At 34.3% G+C, this 18,779-nt stretch overlaps 1 protein-coding gene across 1 annotated transcript; it reads left to right on the forward strand.

Moving 5' to 3' along the window:
• Positions 1–12,569: 12,569 nt before the first annotated feature.
• Positions 12,570–18,103, forward strand: LOC133183686 (neurotrimin-like). The gene is made up of 6 exons (XM_061318610.1): positions 12,570–12,957; positions 13,263–13,339; positions 13,490–13,694; positions 14,000–14,152; positions 15,301–15,435; positions 17,535–18,103. The coding sequence occupies exons 1-6, from the start codon at positions 12,885–12,887 to the stop codon at positions 17,921–17,923; spliced, it is 1,032 nt and encodes a 343-aa protein (XP_061174594.1). The 5' UTR covers positions 12,570–12,884; the 3' UTR covers positions 17,924–18,103.
• The last annotated feature ends 676 nt before the right edge of the window (positions 18,104–18,779 follow it).

An 18,779-nucleotide genomic window follows, 5' to 3' on the forward strand; every position in this document is an offset into this window, starting at 1 on the left:
TTTCATCAGACGAGTCGTCGCACGATCTTATAAGTTCAAGCACTGTCCGATCTCTTGGACGAAGATCGTATGGGTGACCCTCTTGCATGGAGGAAAAAGGAGCTGCTCGCTGAACAGCTAGCAATAATGGCGCCAATACTTATTTGTACTACGCATGACATTGCGCAAGGGACGATAACTCCCGCAAACCTGTGCATACAGGGACCCTGTCAAAATTTATTTTATCATAATAAAAACCACTAAAGTTCTAAATTTGAAGCCCTTGACCGGTATATGGTGATATCTCTATATGAGGGAAAAATTCTCGAACGAGACGTAAAAAAACATACAATCAATCTAAAAGAGGTTTCCTATATATAGCCAATCAGATTATCACCATATAAACACACGACGTGTTCGGTCAATACGGGTGTTTTGATAATTCAACAATAGGGCTAGGTATCGGTTGGGAATTTCGTATTGCGATATATTGCGATATTTTTAATGTATTTTAATATATATATTGTAATATTTTCGAAAACAGTTAAAATGATCTTTTTTATCTTGTTTTATTAACCTCTATTTATAAACAGAGCGTATAAAGCTATTATAAATACTTTGTTACAAAAACGTTCTTGTTGTTTTGATTACAGTTTGCAACGAAATGCAACCTTACTGTTTAGGACGATTGAAATCGTTAACTTCTGACATCGTAAATTTCAAAACTTTTTTAAGACATCAGAAGTCCAAGCATTTTGGTGGTATTTTCGGACTTAAGAAAAGTATCACAATACGACATTTTTGTGTCGCCTGCAGAGCAGAGCTGCACTTAGGGATCAATTTACCTGGTCTGTCTGTCCGTCTGTCACACCCTCTACGGGCTACTTATTGTGTCGCCTGCAGAGCAGAGCGGCACTTTGGGATCACTTTACTGTCTGCCCATCTGTCACACCCTTTCTCTCGAGAACTGCAAGAGATTTGTCATTTGATATTTTGTACACATATTGCTTGGCACTATGGCTTTTGTAAATTACCATGGTTACTGACCTCGTGACCCTTAACCAACTTTTCAAAAATAGATCATAGTGCCGATATACGGGATATTTTTGACATTTAAGAGGTAAGTCTATGTTATTTAGCTTGTGCATTGTTTGTCATTATGAAAAATACCAGCATTACAATCCATTCATATGGATCATGTAGACTGACAATTGCAGTAAAGACAAACTGATCTCCTTTGGAGGATTGTTGAAAACACGTTGAGCTTATGATACAGTGCTTTGAAACTGTATCGTATTCGCTTAGCATATAAACTTATATATATTTAAATACTACTAAAATACATCGGGATTGGTATTCCACGTGGATCATGTAAACTGACAATATTGCAGCATTGTCGGAAACACGTATTAATAAATGATAGATACTAATTTCTATTTAATTATTCATTTGAGGGTTAGAGAACATTTTCTTGTCAGATTCTATTGCAGTCTTATACTAATCCATGCCATTTTTTCTTTGAAGGTGAATGCATAAACTATCATGCTAATAGCAAAATATAGTTGACCACTTTAAGATTTATGTACGTCTTTAAGGAAACTACAAAGCAGGCGACACACGAGTTCCTTGGAACATTCTAGTTTGTCAAAATCGCAATACACCGATATATATTTTAGTTTCTTTACTGGAAAGATTTGCAAAATAAGGACAAAACAAAACACCACAAATACACAAAAACAAAACAACAAAAACAAACAAAAACGGATATTAAGGTGGTACGGGTTAATGAAACTTCTGAAGGACTAGCCGATTACCTCCATAGCATAAACTTAAAATCTAACAAGGGATCCGTGTTACCTTGGAGGGTACTATTTCATGTACTACATATATGTAAGGAGACTCCCCTCCCACGCTCGATCCTCTTCTGAACAAAAGAAGTAAAAAGGCAGCCGTCACGAGAAAAGGGTGCTAAAGTATGGAGGATAATCGCGTTCAAATATCCAGTCTTGTAAGTTTGTAAATCCGAACTTGCAATCGTACCAGGTTCATAGTCTACCATGCCAAGAAATCCCGTCCATATTTCCACAGCGATACAATCATTCATATTCCCCTAATGCTGGCGAGACAATTAACGGCAGCAGATTTGAGGGGGTGGATCCTAAGTTTTCCGTTTTCTGAGTAAAAGAAAAATAAACTTCTACCCCAGGAAGTAGCCTCCTATGCCGGAAAAAATAGTTCCCGTCAAAAACCTTTATTTATTTACAAATTATGTAAAATGCACTAGACACAGGTACCAAAATTGTAAAAATAGACTGGAAGGAAATAAAAAAAAAATTCAAAAGGAAAATATAATAATTTTATATTTATGGAACTACAATTGACCAAGTTCATTTTCATTGGTCAATTACCGGTATGTTACCTTAACAAGGCGCGAGACTTCCACAACAACCAAGTTCATCGTGCCCGAAGTTAATTTATACTAGGAAAAAATATTTTGATATATAAACACTGAAAAATTTGAAAGGCGTCTAATTTTTACTGAACAATTAATTAGTTTACTATAATTTATTTCACTTTCTTTTTCTTCTTTTTTTTTTTACTTTTTTAACCGCATATGATTTGCATGGAAAATCCCCCCCCCCCTCCAAAAAAAAAAAAAACGGGAAAAAAGGTGCAAAGGCTTCTAAATAATAAGTATTCTGGCTTTAATTTAAAACCAGTAAAACTTAAGATCCTTCCCTCAAAAGTGCTGACATTAATTGCCTCGCGCACATCTCCCTGGGGAAAAATCACAGATTAACGCTAATTCCGCTTTTATTGAGTTCGCTCTAAAACTAGAATGCGTACTTTTTCTTGGCATGACATGTAAGTAGGTAATTCCGATTAATTTTAGCATATAGTTCCGAACATACAACTTCAGAATTTACTGTAATTTTGCCCCGCTTGATATCATACTTAAACACTTCGTCTACTTGTAGTAAACAAGACATTAAACTTGCATGTGTTGTTATAGTTATCCTTTCATCCCTCTACATGTTTTCTGCTATCTATATTGCTGAGAACACAAAGACAATTCACAAGTCTACAAATGTAAATTCTACACGTTTGTCAAATTCTGATTATGAGAAAGTATGGAGGACTATTAGTACCACAATTTTTAATGTTTTATTTTCAAGCTGTATTCTAACTTCTTGTTTTTCCAAATATCAATACCCCCCTAACACGTCACGAACCCGCATTTATTATGCCCCCGGATCGAAAGATGTATATTGTTATTGGGGTATATTGTTTTTGTCCTGTCTGTCTGTTTATCTGATTGTCTGTCTGTCTGTAGTCAACTTTAACCTTGCCCATAACTTTTGATTGGTTGGAGCTATGACTTTCATATTTCACATGTGTATTCCTTGTGACAAGACCTTTCTTTGGGTACCATCATATTTGACCTTGGAGTTTGACCCACTTTTGCAAAATTTTATGAGACTTTAACCTTGGCCATAACTTCTGACAGTTGGTGCTTGGGCTTTCAAACTTCACATGTGTATTTTTTGTGACAAGGCCTTCCTTTGGATACCAACAACTTTGCCCTTGACCTTGGAGTTTGGCCTACTTTTGAAAAACTTTAACCTTGGCCATAACTTTTGAACAGTTGGTGCTTGGGGTTTCAAACTTCACATGTGTATTCCTTGTGTCAAGACCTTCCTCTGGACCTACTTTTGAAAAATATTAACCTTGACCATAACTTTTGAACGGTTAGAGCTAAGGCTTTCATACTTCACACATGTAATTCTTGTGACAAGACCTTCCTTTGGATACCAACCACTTTGACCCTTTTGACCTTGACCTAGGAGTTTGACCTACGTTTAAAAAACTTTTACCTTGGCCATAACTATTAAATGGTTGATGCTAGGGCTTTCATACTTCACATATGTAATCCTTGTGACAAGACCTTCCTTTGGATACCAACCACTTTGACCCTTTAACCTTGACCTAGGAGTTTGACCTACTTTCGAAAAACTTTAACCTTGGCCATAACTTTTGAATGGTTGCTGCTAGGGCTTTCATACTTTACATATGTAATCCTTATGACAAGACCTTCCTTTGGATACCAACAACTTTGACCTTGACCTTGATGTTTTACTTACTTTTAAAAAACTTTAACCTTGACCATAACTTTTGAACAGTTGTAGCTAGGGCTTTCAAATTAAACATTTTTTATCTTTTGGCCTGGATTTTGACTTGCATTTGAGAAACTTTAACTTTCGCCATAAGCTGCCATACGGGGGCATCAGTGTTTCACAAACACATCTTGTTGGATGGCTATTTTTAAAAATCTGATATCATTGCAATTAAATTAGTTCTTAATAACTGCGGTACTGATCACAGTAGCCTAGTGTCTATGGGAGCTAGCTTCGTACGCTATGGGAGCTCAGCATTTGATTGTCCAATCTTTCTGGTGCCGTGCCAAACCGAGATATTTTAAATACATGTAGAAAGTGACTATTCCTATGGCATTGAAAGTCAATGGTCTTTCGGCTGGGACCTTAAAAACCGAAGCCCATCTAGATCCCCGCGTGCCATGCATAAGCTGGAAATAATTCATATCATGAAATATGGTGATAAAGAGTAGTATTCAAGCTCAAAAGTCCATTCAAACAATAAAAATCAGGAGCAGAGCAAACAAGGACCTCTTAAACATCAGAGGTGGGATCAGGTGGCATGGAGAAGTGAGCATCCCTGCTGATCGGTCACACACACAGGGAAAGAACAGAAAATTCAATCGACAAATCAGTGTGTAAATAATGACTTAACAGTTAGTATGAAAACTGTCAGTCAGCATTTGACTTAATGAGAGTTTTTTTTATGCCCCTGGATCGAAAGATCCTGGGGGGTATATTGTTTTTGTCCTGTCTGTCTGTTTGTCCGTTTGTCTGTCTGTCTGTTGTCAACTTTAACCTTGCCCATAACTTTTGATTGGTTGGAGCTATGACTTTCATATTTTAAATGTGTATTCCTTGTGACAAGACCTTTCTTTGGGTACCATCATATTTAAGCTTGACCTTGGAGTTTGACCCACTTTTGCAAAATTTTATGAGACTTTAACCTTGGCCATAACTTCTGAACAGTTGGTGCTTGGGGTTTCAAACTTCACATGTGTATTCTTTGTGACAAGGCCTTTCTTTGGATACCAACAACTTTGACCTTTTGACCTTGGAGTTTGACAGTTGGTGCTTGGGGTTTCAAACTTCACATGTGTATTCCTTGTGACAAGACCTTTCTCTGGATATCAACCTCTTTTGACCCTTTGACCTTGGAGTTTGATCTATTTTTGAAAAACTTTAACCTTGGCCATAACTTTTGAACGGTTGGAGCTAGGGCTTTCATACTTCACATATGTAATCCTTGTGACAAGACCTTCCTTTGGATACCAACCACTTTGACCTTTTGACCTTGACCTACTTTTGAAAAACTTTAACCTTGGCCATAACTTTTGAATGGTTAATGCTAGGGCTTTCATACTTCACATATGTAATCATTGTGACATCACCTTCCTTTGGATACCAACAACTTTGACCTTGACATTGAAGTTTGACCTACTTTTGAAAAACTTTAACCTTGGCCATAACTTTTGAATAGTTGATGCATGCTAGGGCTTTCATACTTCACATATGTAATTATTGTGACATCACCTTCCTTTAAATACCAACCACTTTGACCTTGACAAAAGAGATTGACCTACTTTTGAAAAACTTTAACCTTGGCCATAACTTTTGAATAGTTGGTGCATGCTAGGGCTTTCATACTTCACATATGTAATTCTTGTGACATCACCTTCCTTTGGATACCAACCACTTTGACCCTTTGACCTTGACAAAAAAGATTGACCTACTTTTGAAAAACTTGAACCTTGGTCATAACTTTTGAATGGTTGGTGCTAGGGTTTTCATACTTTACATATGTAATTCTTGTGACATCACCTTCCTTTGGATGCCAACAACTTTGACCTTGACCTTGACGTTTTACTTACAAAAAACGTTAACCTTCGCCATAACTTTTGAATGGTTGCAGCTAGGGCTTTCAAATTTCACAGGTATATTCTTTGAGACATGACCTTTCTTTGGGTACCAACATTTTATATCTTTGGCCTGGGTTTTGACTTGCATTTGAGAAACTTTAACCTTCACAATAAGCTCCCATACGGGGGCATCAGTGTTTCACAAACACATCTCTTTTTTTTTGTTTTTTGTTTTTGTTTTTTTTTTTTTTTTTTTTTTTTGCTGACAAGGTCATTGTATCGACAGTAGAACATACAAAATGATGACTTTAAACGAGACTGTTGAAATTTTTGTTTCATCTTCTTGTTTGTCAATAACTTACCTAAAAATTGTTCATACGTAGAGCATCTCTTGCGTAACGAATCAACTGAGAGATATAAACCCTGTATGCAGCTGATAAGAGTATACTGCTGCATAAGGGAAGTTGACGATTGAAATGTTTAAGTCATCACATTTATCATGAAGCTTTGTTGTTAGGTTACCATTAACGTCTTTTTCTAGTAAAATATCAAGGCATGAAACAGATGTGTCAAACTTTGTAGTATCTTTAATTTCAAGCTCACTGGGATATATCCCATATACATATGAATGGAAATAACTATTGTTAATTTATAATATGTCGTCGATATATCTAAATGTCTAGTTGAAGGCCACAGCAAGTGTTTTCTTCTCATGTATAAGATTTTGAATAAATTCTGCTTCATACGAATACAAAAATAAGTCTGCTAATAACGGGGCGCAATTGGTACCCATTTGAATTTCGTCAGATTGTTGGAAGACCTGGTCTCCAAAAACCACATTCTCAGTAGATATAGTCAATCAAAAACTCAAGTATCTTTTTAATATCAACTTCAGAGTACTTTTGTTTACAATCAGAATATTTTTTAACAAAATGTAAATGACCAATGACATGGTATTCCATTTTTATTGATAGCAGCTGTCAATAATGTCAGAAATCCTGGACTTTAATTTATCGTTGGAATGGTTGTAGATAGAGTTGAAAACTCGTACATTTTTATGTTATTTTGGTAAAATTTTGTGATTTTAAATTTTTCCAAAAGTTCCTTGCAATTTTTAAGTATCCACATCTGATTTACACAACTTCTCAAATATATTGTTGCACAGTACTCCTGAAGTTTCCTTCACTGCTGTGTATATTTTAGTGAGGGGTAAAGAAAGAGGTTTGGAAGAACTTTTACTGGAACCCGCTGATCATTAAATATTAAATAAAATGCAAACTTGTGAATTGCGCGGCTTTATATATAGATACTGGAAAACATGTAGAGAACTGATTGGTAGGTTGGAATACAATGAACACATTCAAGTTAACTTGGAACACATTCAAGTTAAATATCTTGTTTTATACAAGTAGAAATAAATTATACAAGTATGATATCAAGCGGGTTAAAATAAGAGTAAATTACGAAGTACCCATACCAGAAAAGCAAAATTTACAACATCAAAAATGCAAAAAAAAGTCAGCTCAGTTGTATACGCAAAATCTACTGACATAACTTTAACATGAAACTGAAACACCACTTTCTCTCACCCCTCTTTCTCCCCATTCGCTCTCTGTCTCTTTCCCCACTCCGTCTCTCTCCCCACTCCCTCTCTCTCCACCTCTCCCCACTCGCTCTCCCCTCACTCACTCTCTGTCTTTCCCCCCACTCCCACACGCTCTCTCTTTCTCTCTCCCCACTTGCTCTCTCTCTCCCCACTCGCTCTCTCCCTGCCTCCCTCCCCACTCTCCCTCTCTCTTTATTATATTCTTGTCCGTCTCTCTCAGTAACACTTTAGCCTTGTAAAATAAATTACATATATGCCTGATACATATATGTTTCATAGTTTTTTACAAAAAAAAAATAATAACGGGGAGAACACTTTTTCTACAACAAAGAGAAAATTTTTATCGTTATTTTAAACTAAATTATAAAATGTTTATTCTTGATCTTTTTACTTTAAAATGGATTTAGCAGAAATGTTTATTTATGCAAAAAATGAATGCAATTTAAAAATTATACGGGCGATAACTTCACACAACAGAAAATACTGCTTCCCAGTTCACAATTAGATCATTGCGTTGTTTGTTTCCGTTTTTAATGGAGAGGAATTTTATATGCTTGAAGAACAATACTTATATGTTTACTAACATGCAAAGAAGATGATATATCAGCTTGAAATCCCAATTGGATATTACTTATTATTTATTGTACCGTTATGAAAAGTATCTAAAATTATCCACATGCTGAGAGGAGGTCTATAAATTATTCTTTTATTTGATCAAGTATGTAATATGGGTTTGACATTCACTATCCGTTTTCCTTGCATGCATTCAGTTTACTTATATTTTATATTTTTTATAATTTTTGTCCAGTTCAGATATCGTGTAGTTGCGTTTAATGTTAACCAAAATGCATTTGCATCATGACTCCTTCGTTGTTCTACGCATTACCCGGTATGTCATATTTTCTCAATGCATATGAATGTTCGTTTGCTGCTTTATTCAAATGCGTACTGCTAATAAAACCTACATGTAACCTTTACTTGTTGCATGGTTCTACTCTACGAACCATATCTTTTGAATGGGTAGTGTTAAATGATTTACCGTTGGGCCATCAGTGTAATTTGAGTAAATGTTCACCTTATAACAGGCCTTAGCCATGCTTCTAGGAAAATTACAATCATTCCATTAAGCAGTAGAGCCATTCGATAAAAAAGAGAGTCATGCAAAATGTGTGCTTAAAAATTGTTAAACGTTGCCTCTGTCGCGCACACCTCAAGTCATGTAACGTTAAAGAGATAAAATTTGTAAATCTTAATGAATTTAAAACAACCTGCATTACAACGCACATTATGTAAATAAAATCCTTATAAGAGGACTTTCGGTGAAAGGAAAAGATTTTTTTCACTTTTATCCTAAAAACCCTTTAATATCTTTAAACCTCGTTTCAGACAGCAAGAACGCTTCATTTGTTTATAGGAAAGACATGGCCAGAAGGGATTTTTTCCTAAAGGCTACTAGTAAATTTAAAGAGTGGGTTACAACCCCGTAACCCCTTCAAAACTCGCCACTATAGATACGCTTATACGAATCTCGCATGGTACTTGACTCTAGCATAACATTTTTTGTACAGTTCCATATTTTTTTGCACACGCAACTTCAAATGTGCTAAAATTGCCAATCATACTCAGGAAAAAATTATGTAAATAAGACTGAGAAGCTTTTTTCATAATGCAACATTCTGTTTTTCTATTGGTAATTTTTTTTTACATATAACTAGAAAGGGGAAATACGATACTACCGTGTACAAACTTGTGTCAATTCTTGGTACTAGTATACCAAACACCTCTTTTTTTAAGCAATCATTTTTTTTTTATGTAAAAAGCCTCATTTTTGTTGACACTAACAAACGACAGAAGACATTGGTAAAGATTTTGAGCTAATCGCTTTTTGTGTCCCTGATATCGAAGGTCAGAGGCAGGTTGATTTAGTTCTGTGTCATTTTAATTTTTCACATATGTAATCTTCAACTTTATTTTTATGAGAAGTTTGAGACTTTATTCTTAGAAAATCAAAGATATTTACGAGATCGAATTTTCTTATCAATCTTCCATTTTTTTTCACGCAAATTTATTTGGGTAGGGTTCCAAAACGTTAACCTTATAACTTCTAAAGAAAAAAGGAAGACTACATTTTTATTTATTGCACATTATTTTCCCATAGTAAAATCAAAGAGGATTACAATTATGGAAGCTATGCATTTTTTATTTATATGTGTCTCTTTCTTACACCAGATAAGTAAATGATCTTGATTTTTTTAAATAATTACAACTGTGGAAACTTATTTTATTAAATGTGATAAAACAAATCAAAGAATGTACGACCATGTATTCTTGCTCTAACAGTGATAGAACATCATTATAGCCTTGTTAGGCTTTCCTTTAATGGGGATAAAACATCTTGTATTATTAATGTAAAGTATAGTATAACCTTTTAATTTTGTCATTTAAACTTCAAAACTTTTAGAAATTAACACTTCATATCATAAGACTGCGTGATCTAACCCCTGTATTTGCCTACCAAAACCATGCAGTTTTTTTCTGGTATCAAAAAATTGACACAGGGTCATTCTACAGGTTCATTTTTCTACAATCCACATGGAGAAAAATGACACCAAGGCCATAATTTCTACAAAAAAGTGGGTCATTTTTCTACGTAGAATATTGACCAGGGGAACAAATTTCTACGTAGAAAAATAATCCCCGGTCAATATTCTATGGGGGTCACTTTTCGTCGTTACACCGGCGCAACACCGACGACGTCAAAACGTAGCTCGTGGAGTTTTTGAATTTGTTCAGGAATCGTGCGTCTTTAAATCGATACTGCGTGTTATTTTCTTTTAGTTATCGAGTTATCCATTTCCAACGTACTACAGTTAGGAATAAATCAAGGAATAAATTCTTTTATTAGACAATTTCCCAACCCCGATCATAAACCTAACTGTTTGAAAACTTAACGGTGGTCTCCATGTATGACGTCCAGCTCTAGCCTTATCAATTTGTCGTTATTTTTGTTGGTCTACCAAGCGCTTCTTCCATCGGATAACCAGTCCATTCATCTTTGAACCTCTTTCACTATGTATAAACCTGTGATCGATACATGTATTTGTGTCGTTCCCAGCTCTTTTTCCGTATGAACAGGAGTCAAACCCCGCTCTACACAACACTGAGTGATATTTTGGTGCGCCGTATTATCGCTCGACGTCGCTGTTTTTGGCAATATCTAATTAATAGTGTTTGTGCATATAACGTCATTTTTTTGTTATTTATGATGTCAGAGTATTGATTTTTTTTTTACACACGGGTACTGTAGATCATAAAGTTTCTACGGATATAATTTTTTGTCACATTATATTTCTCTATAGCCTGGTATTAAAGAAAGCATTGCTGTAAATGCTATTTTTGAAAGTCAAAAAATTGCCGTGCGCCGACCACCGATATTTATCACCCTTTAAATGTTGTTTATAAATGCATATGGCATTGGAACCTCATTTTATTAAGCCAAAATGATAAAGGTATCATTTCCCAACATTATGCCAAAAATGAATAATTTGGTCAGGTAGTTCATGAAATATTTAAAAAATTCGCGTTTTTCTGGGACAACCCTCGTATTTCTAATTTCTTTTTATTACATTTTGGAAGAATGTCTCCTTGTATAAAGGAAACGGATAGGTTTTTGGCATGGCTGTCTGTCTTTTCCATAAGACTGTAACAGAGTCGTGTTCTGATCATAATTCTCTGTTAGGTTTTCTGAAGAGTAAATTTTTTCATTCATACAAAGTAGAATCTGTTGGTGACTTTTTTGTTGTTGCTAAAAGTGGGGGATATTAATTTAGATCTGTCCTTCCGTCTGAAACACTATAGTTTCCACATGAAGTCTCTAAAACTCCTTTAGCTTTTGCAATGGAATTTTATTTCATAATTTTTATTCCTTATACATGAAAAGAAGACTCCTATTGATTTTCAGGTCAGATGGCAAGGTCAGAAATCCATATGTTGCATACAATGATTTCCAGATGAAAGCTAAAGTTAGTTCTCTTTCAGCTCTCACAATTAAACTTTAGGTGATGATTCACTTAAAAGAAAAATCATTGATTTTAGGCGTTTGGTGAAAGTTTAAGGTTAAAAAATCTCATATGGTATGAATGGTAGGCTTAAGTTCTCGGATGAAATCTCTAAAATGTTACTAGCTTTTTCAATAAAATTTTATATCAATACTCCTAACTTAAAGAGGACCATGGCTGATTTTGAGGTCAATATAAGTCAAAGGACAAGGTCGCATATTCAGATATTGTATAAAATGGTTTCTTGATAATAACTCAAATTTTCTCTGAGCTTTTTCAATGAATTTTAGGTTGATAATTCTCTCTGCCTTATAAAAGGCCCCTATTGATGCTGAGACCAAAAGACGAAAGATAAAGGTACAAAATCGTAATTATATGGTATGAATTTCTCTTCAATACTGTCTATTACAAAATCATTACCCCCATTGATTTATAATTGAAAGACCAAAGGTTAAGTTTACACCCCCTCCACACACACACACACACACACACACACACACATTCACACACACAGTTCATAATATTGGACATGGGGACACAAACGTCACTGTCAGTCCCTAATTGTAAATGTGTGTGTGTTTTTGGTGGTGGTGGTGGTGGGGGGGGGGGGGTCTACTTCGAGTTACTCAGTTAGTGATAAGTGTAAATAAGAAAAGGAAAAAAGATCATATGCTCACACTTCATACAATTTGCTTAGACTCATTAAGCCGTCAAATCAATGATTCAAATTCATCTGGATAAGGTTCAGGTCACATGAAGGAATGTAAGAAATTCATCTTATGATTATATAATCAACTTGGTAACATAGAAGAATAAAATGTTCTATATGTACAAAATTATGTATCAGCTATAAGCTTTAGCAGAGCAGTACAGAGAACTTGCAATGACACTCAGCTAGTTCTCGTCTTTTGAATTTTGATACATGTAGATGACCATAGGTCCATGGTCCTTTTGTTTTATTTCAAGATTGCCATAGGAAATATCTGCTTGACTTTGTATATCTTTGGAGAGGAAAGGATTTATGTAGGTCTTTTATATAAGAAGAGAGATGCTTTCTACCCTGTTTTAAGAGGTTAACACTTATACTCAGTGTGTGGACCTAACAGGAAATTACAATATGAAGTGTTACATTCCAATCTAATGATATTACGCTACAATAACACTAGAACGTTTTTACACTGAAGACGACAGATCTGTGTTGTTCCTGTGGAATCTGGATCACAGAGTGATGAATATATTTCTAAAATACTCGTTTTGGATTATTCTCAATTGTCACATTTATCATTCCCAGTTATCCAGAGGTATGTTACCCTACATTTAGGTGTAAATTGAAGTTTAGTATAAACAGTGTGGATGGCAATAGTATTTATTTTCATACCTCTTGTATCATACATAATTCTATGTACACATTTATCATCCTTGTCATATACGTTTAGATTATCCTCTCTTGTTGAGTGTTGAATTTTTATTTGAATGCTGTAGAATCACAGAGTACACTTCCATGGGTCTCAAGAATAAATTCTTATTGCTGTTGTCGATATTTCATACATTAGTTAAATTTCCCTACAAGTACATTAATGCGGTTTAAAATTGGTCATTTTTGTAGAGTATGAACTGAGAATAAAGGAAGCTGGGTCGGATTTAGTGAATCCATTTCGATGTGAAATAAATAAAGGAGAAGAGGTATGTAAAATTTTTATGTAGAAACAAAACGGGGTGGTAAATCTTTATTGACAAACATTACATGGCTAAAAATGTAGATTATTGATAGATTTAGGAAAAAGAAACAACATTTGTATTTTCATAATGGTAACTCCGTGTTTTCGTACATAGATTCTGTGGAGGAAAGATGATAATGAAGTGATTTTCATTGGTAATACCATGATTTCACAAGATACACGGATTAGAGTTAAAAACGACACTTCAACAGATCGAAGTTTATCAATTAGATATCTGAAATCTTCCGACGAGGGTCGATATCGGTGTATAAATAGAAAAACTCAAGCCATCATTAGTGACTATCGCCTAAAATTAAAAGGTAACAGCTTGTAAACAGATATGAATATTTTCAGATTACTTGTATAAAATTATTGTTTGATTTATTTTTTATTTATTTGCTAATCGTATCTTTACTCCCAAAAAGTGTTTTTTTAACGTCGAAGAATGTCGAATTTAAAGAATACTAGTAATAACGAAATTATTTATTTGATAAATAATAATTGTCATAAAAATAAAGTGATGATATTTATAGGTAGATATATGCATGTAGTTAATTTTCACATTCTATAACACGACCAATCAAAAAAAATTAAAGGAACCTTTTCACTACTTTGAATGAAACAGCAAAACCTGAGATATCAATTCATAGTGGGGACAAAGTGAACGTTTTAGAATATGGCACAACTCGTTTATGGTGTAATGCAACCGGAATTCCACAACCTACAGTCACGTGGTATGCTATGGAAGTAACAAATCAACAGGAGGAAGTATTAAGAGGTACATTAATTATTATGGTGGCATATTTCGGCCCCCTACGTGCAAGATAAATTATGTTAACCTGTATGTCAACATGGAAAATAATTGTCTGCATGCATAATAATTATGTTGAAATATAAGTTATTAATCTCTATAGAGAATCTAATTTGAATGTTGGTAAACATACTTACTAACGCCGTTATCCGACTACGTACGAGCAAGATGCAACAGAATTATATTGACATGCGACTTATTTATGTTAACATGCAAGATTTATGTCACATGCGATTTCTTTACGTTAACATGCAACATAGTTATGTAGACATGCGGCTTATTTATGTCAAGTTGCAAGATAATTATGTTAACATGCAACTTATGTCAACATGCGACTTATTTATGTCAACATGCGAATTATATTTTAACATGCAAGATATTTATGTCAACATCCAAGATAATAAGTTGCATGTCAACATACATATTTTATAGTACATACATATTTCACATATTGACATAATTTACTCGCATATTAACAAAATTATGTTAAATGTTGACAAAAATAAGTTGCATGTCTACATAATTATCTCGCATGTTAACATAAATACGTAGCATGTCAACATAATTCTGTTGCATCTTGCTTGTATGATGTCTTATAAATGGCGTTAGTAAGTTTACCAACATTCAAATTAGAATCTCTAAAGAGATTTGTAGCCTGTATGTCAACATGATTATTTTGCATGTTGATATAAATAAGTCGCATGTCTAAATAATTGTGTTGCATGTTAACATAATTTATCTTGCATGTGTGGGGGGGGGGGGGATATGCCAGCATAAATTATACAAAAAGTGTCATAATATTTATGATTTCATAAGAATGAAAAAAGGTGCATAATTGTCTTATAGTTTATCAAATGATTTTAAAATCAGTAAATCTATTATAAAGGAAATATCTCACACATAACTAGAGCGAAATTACAAGAGAAATAATACTGTACGACTAAGAAATTGGGATATTTCCTTATATAACAATTGAATATATATTTCAAATATATATATAGACTGATTTCTTTTCTTTTTAGGAGCAAACTCAAATTACGTATCATTGTAATAAAACTCGTGTTAAAAAACATACAGATAATTTGTATTTAAAACGTTACAAATGTTTTATTCAGATATTGGAATACGGGGTAACATGCTTGGAATTCAGAATGTGTCAAGGTTCTGCGCGACAAAGTTTCAATGTCGAGCAACCAATAATTACAAGGAAAATAAGGCTGCTGTACACAACATAACTCTCAATGTAAAATGTGAGTATCACAATCAGTACTAGCAGTAGCTCTTACTGTAAAATGTGAGTATCACAATCAGTACTAGCAGTAACTCTCAATGTAAAATGTGAGTATCACAATCAGTACTAGCAGTACCTCTCAATGTAAAATGTGAGTATCACAATCAGTACTAGGAGTGGCTCTCAATGTAAAATGTGAGTATCACAATCAGTACTAGCAGTACCTCTCAATGTAAAATGTGAGTATCACAATCCGTACTAGCAGTAGCTCTTACTGTAAAATGTGAGTATCACAATCAGTACTAGCAGTAACTCTCAATGTAAAATGTGAGTATCACAATCAGTACTAGCAGTAACTCTCTATGTAAAATGTGAGTATCACAATCAGTACTAGCAGTAGCTCTTACTGTAAAATGTGAATATCACAATCAGTACTAGCAGTAACTCTCAATGTAAAATGTGAGTATCACAATCAGTACTAGCAGTAGCTCTTACTGTAAAATGTGAGTATCACAATCAGTACTAGCAGTAGCTCTTACTGTAAAATGTGAGTATCACAATCAGTACTAGCAGTAGCTCTTACTGTAAAATGTGAGTATCACAATCAGTACTAGCAGTAACTCTCAATGTAAAATGTGAGTATCACAATCAGTACTAACAGTACCTCTCAATGTAAAATGTGAGTATCACAATCAGTACTAGGACTGGCTCTCAATGTAAAATGTAAGTATCACAATCAGAACTAGCAGTAGCTCTTACTGTAAAATGTGAGTATCACAATCAGTACTAGCAGAACCTCTCAATGTAAAATGTGAGTATCACAATCAGTACTAGGAGTGGCTCTCAATGTAAAACGGGAGTATCACAATCAGTACTAGCAGTAACTCTTACTGTAAAATGTGAGTATCACAATCAGTACTAGCAGTACCTCTCAATGTAAAATGTGAGAATCACAATCAGTACTAGGAGTGGCTCTCAATGTAAAATGTGAGTATCACAATCAGTACTAGCAGTACCTCTCAATGTAAAATGTGAGTATCACAATCAGTACTAGCAGTAACTCTCTATGTAAAATGTGAGTATCACAATCAGTACTAGCAGTAGCTCTTACTGTAAAATGTGAATATCACAATCAGTACTAGCAGTAACTCTCAATGTAAAATGTGAGTATCACAATCAGTACTAGCAGTAGCTCTTACTGTAAAATGTGAGTATCACAATCAGTACTAGCAGTAGCTCTTACTGTAAAATGTGAGTATCACAATCAGTACTAACAGTACCTCTCAATGTAAAATGTGAGTATCACAATCAGTACTAGGACTGGCTCTCAATGTAAAATGTAAGTATCACAATCAGAACTAGCAGTAGCTCTTACTGTAAAATGTGAGTATCACAATCAGTACTAGCAGTAGCTCTTACTGTAAAATGTGAGTATCACAATCAGTACTAGCAGTAACTCTTACTGTAAAATGTGAGTATCACAATCAGTACTAGCAGAACCTCTCAATGTAAAATGTGAGTATCACAATCAGTACTAGGAGTACCTCTCAATGTAAAATGTGAGTATCACAATCAGTACTAGCAGTAACTCTTACTGTAAAATGTGAGTATCACAATCAGTACTAGCAGTAGCTCTTACTGTAAAATGTGAGTATCACAATCAGTACTAGCAGTAACTCTCAATGTAAAATGTGAGTATCACAATCAGTACTAGCAGTACCTCTCAATGTAAAATGTGAGTATCACAATCAGTACTAGGAGTGGCTCTCAATGTAAAATGGGAGTATCACAATCAGTACTAGCAGTACCTCTCAATGTAAAATGTGAGTATCACAATCAGTACTAGGAATGGCTCTCTATGTAAAATGTGAGTATCACAATCAGTACTAGCAGTACCTCTCAATGTAAAATGTGAGTATCACAATCAGTACTAGCAGTAACTCTCTATGCAAAATGTAAGTATCATTATCAGTACTAGCAGTAGAAAGTACCTTTATCAGTGTTCACAAATGACAATTAGTTTCTCACATCTCTTGATAATTTTTCATTATATTCATTGATTTTTTTCCCTAGTATCGAAGCTTACTCTCTAAAGAATTTTTTTTCAATTCTTTTCAGTTTTGCCTGATGTTAAAATAAAAATAAGGCTCAATGAAGGAAATTTTAAGATTATGTCTTCTTTTACTGGTGACAGAGCAGACAAAGTAGAATTGGTGTGTGACGTTTTAGCCAATCCTTTAACAACTGTCACGTGGTACAGAAACGAAGTAAAAATAGGGAGATACTCACCAGGAGAGACTAAACCAAAACGAAACGACAAGGAATCGAACAACTATGTGTACGAATTGTCCAATATCCAGATAAATCGAAGGGAGCCTAGATTTTTGTCTTTTCCTTTAAAATTCACTCTAGATGCCAAATATACATTTTCTAGGTACAGATGTATTGTAATGAATGAACTAGGTTCTGTAGAAGATTCTGTAAACGCTGTGCCTAAGCAAAATTAAATCATTCGAAGTAAGATGGTTTTAGATGATTTCCCAAATCTGCTTTGTTGAAATCTACATTGTTTGCTTCGAGAGTACTGATAGGTATTTAATGAAAGAAAAAAAAAACCCAGTTGTTTGACCTTAGCCAGAACACTGTTTTGCTTTGTGTTTTAGAAATAAACTGAATATATCACATAATGGAGAAATAACTTTCAACTGCATATTTAAGGCAAGAGATGAATCAAAATAATACTCGAACTTGCGACAAAAAAGAAAATGTCGCCTAAAGTTAAAGGTTTTGTTCTAATTGTTAAATATCCCCGGAGAGCTACGATTCTGCAGCTAGGATATGCAAATTATTATCTGTCTTGTAGAGTAGGTGGATCACTCACGTTTTCAATTCCAATATTACACCGCTCGAGTCGAGGGGACATACTTCTTTAGCTTGCAAAAGCAGTATTTCTTGTTTTGTTTTTTTTTACCTTCTTCTTTTTTTAAATCTTTTTTTCACTTTGAAGAACTACTCAATTAAAATACTCACAAATTAACATTAGCATAAATTTTAGAATTTTCTCAAACTTTTTTGTAAAAAAGCACTCTGGTGCTATGTTGTGGAATAATTTACCTGTATACATAAAAATGTCTCCAACACTCAATGTTTTCAAGCACCAAGTTAAAAAATATGTAAAACAATGTCGCAATAATTCATGATTATTTATTGATTGTGTGTATCTGTATATGTATGTATATTGATTTTTGTCTACAGAAGGCCCCGGGGAAGAATAGTGCCTGCACTAATCGGGTTACCTTCTTTAAATAAAGTATTATTATTAGTATTATTAGTATTATTATTATTAAATAAAATACTGAGTCT

The sequence above is a fragment of the Saccostrea echinata genome, unplaced genomic scaffold (genome assembly GCF_033153115.1).
Source record: "Saccostrea echinata isolate AGI-Se365-2 ecotype Australia unplaced genomic scaffold, CSIRO_AGI_Sech_v1 ptg000009l, whole genome shotgun sequence".
Classification (NCBI taxonomy): Eukaryota; Metazoa; Mollusca; class Bivalvia; order Ostreida; family Ostreidae; genus Saccostrea; species Saccostrea echinata.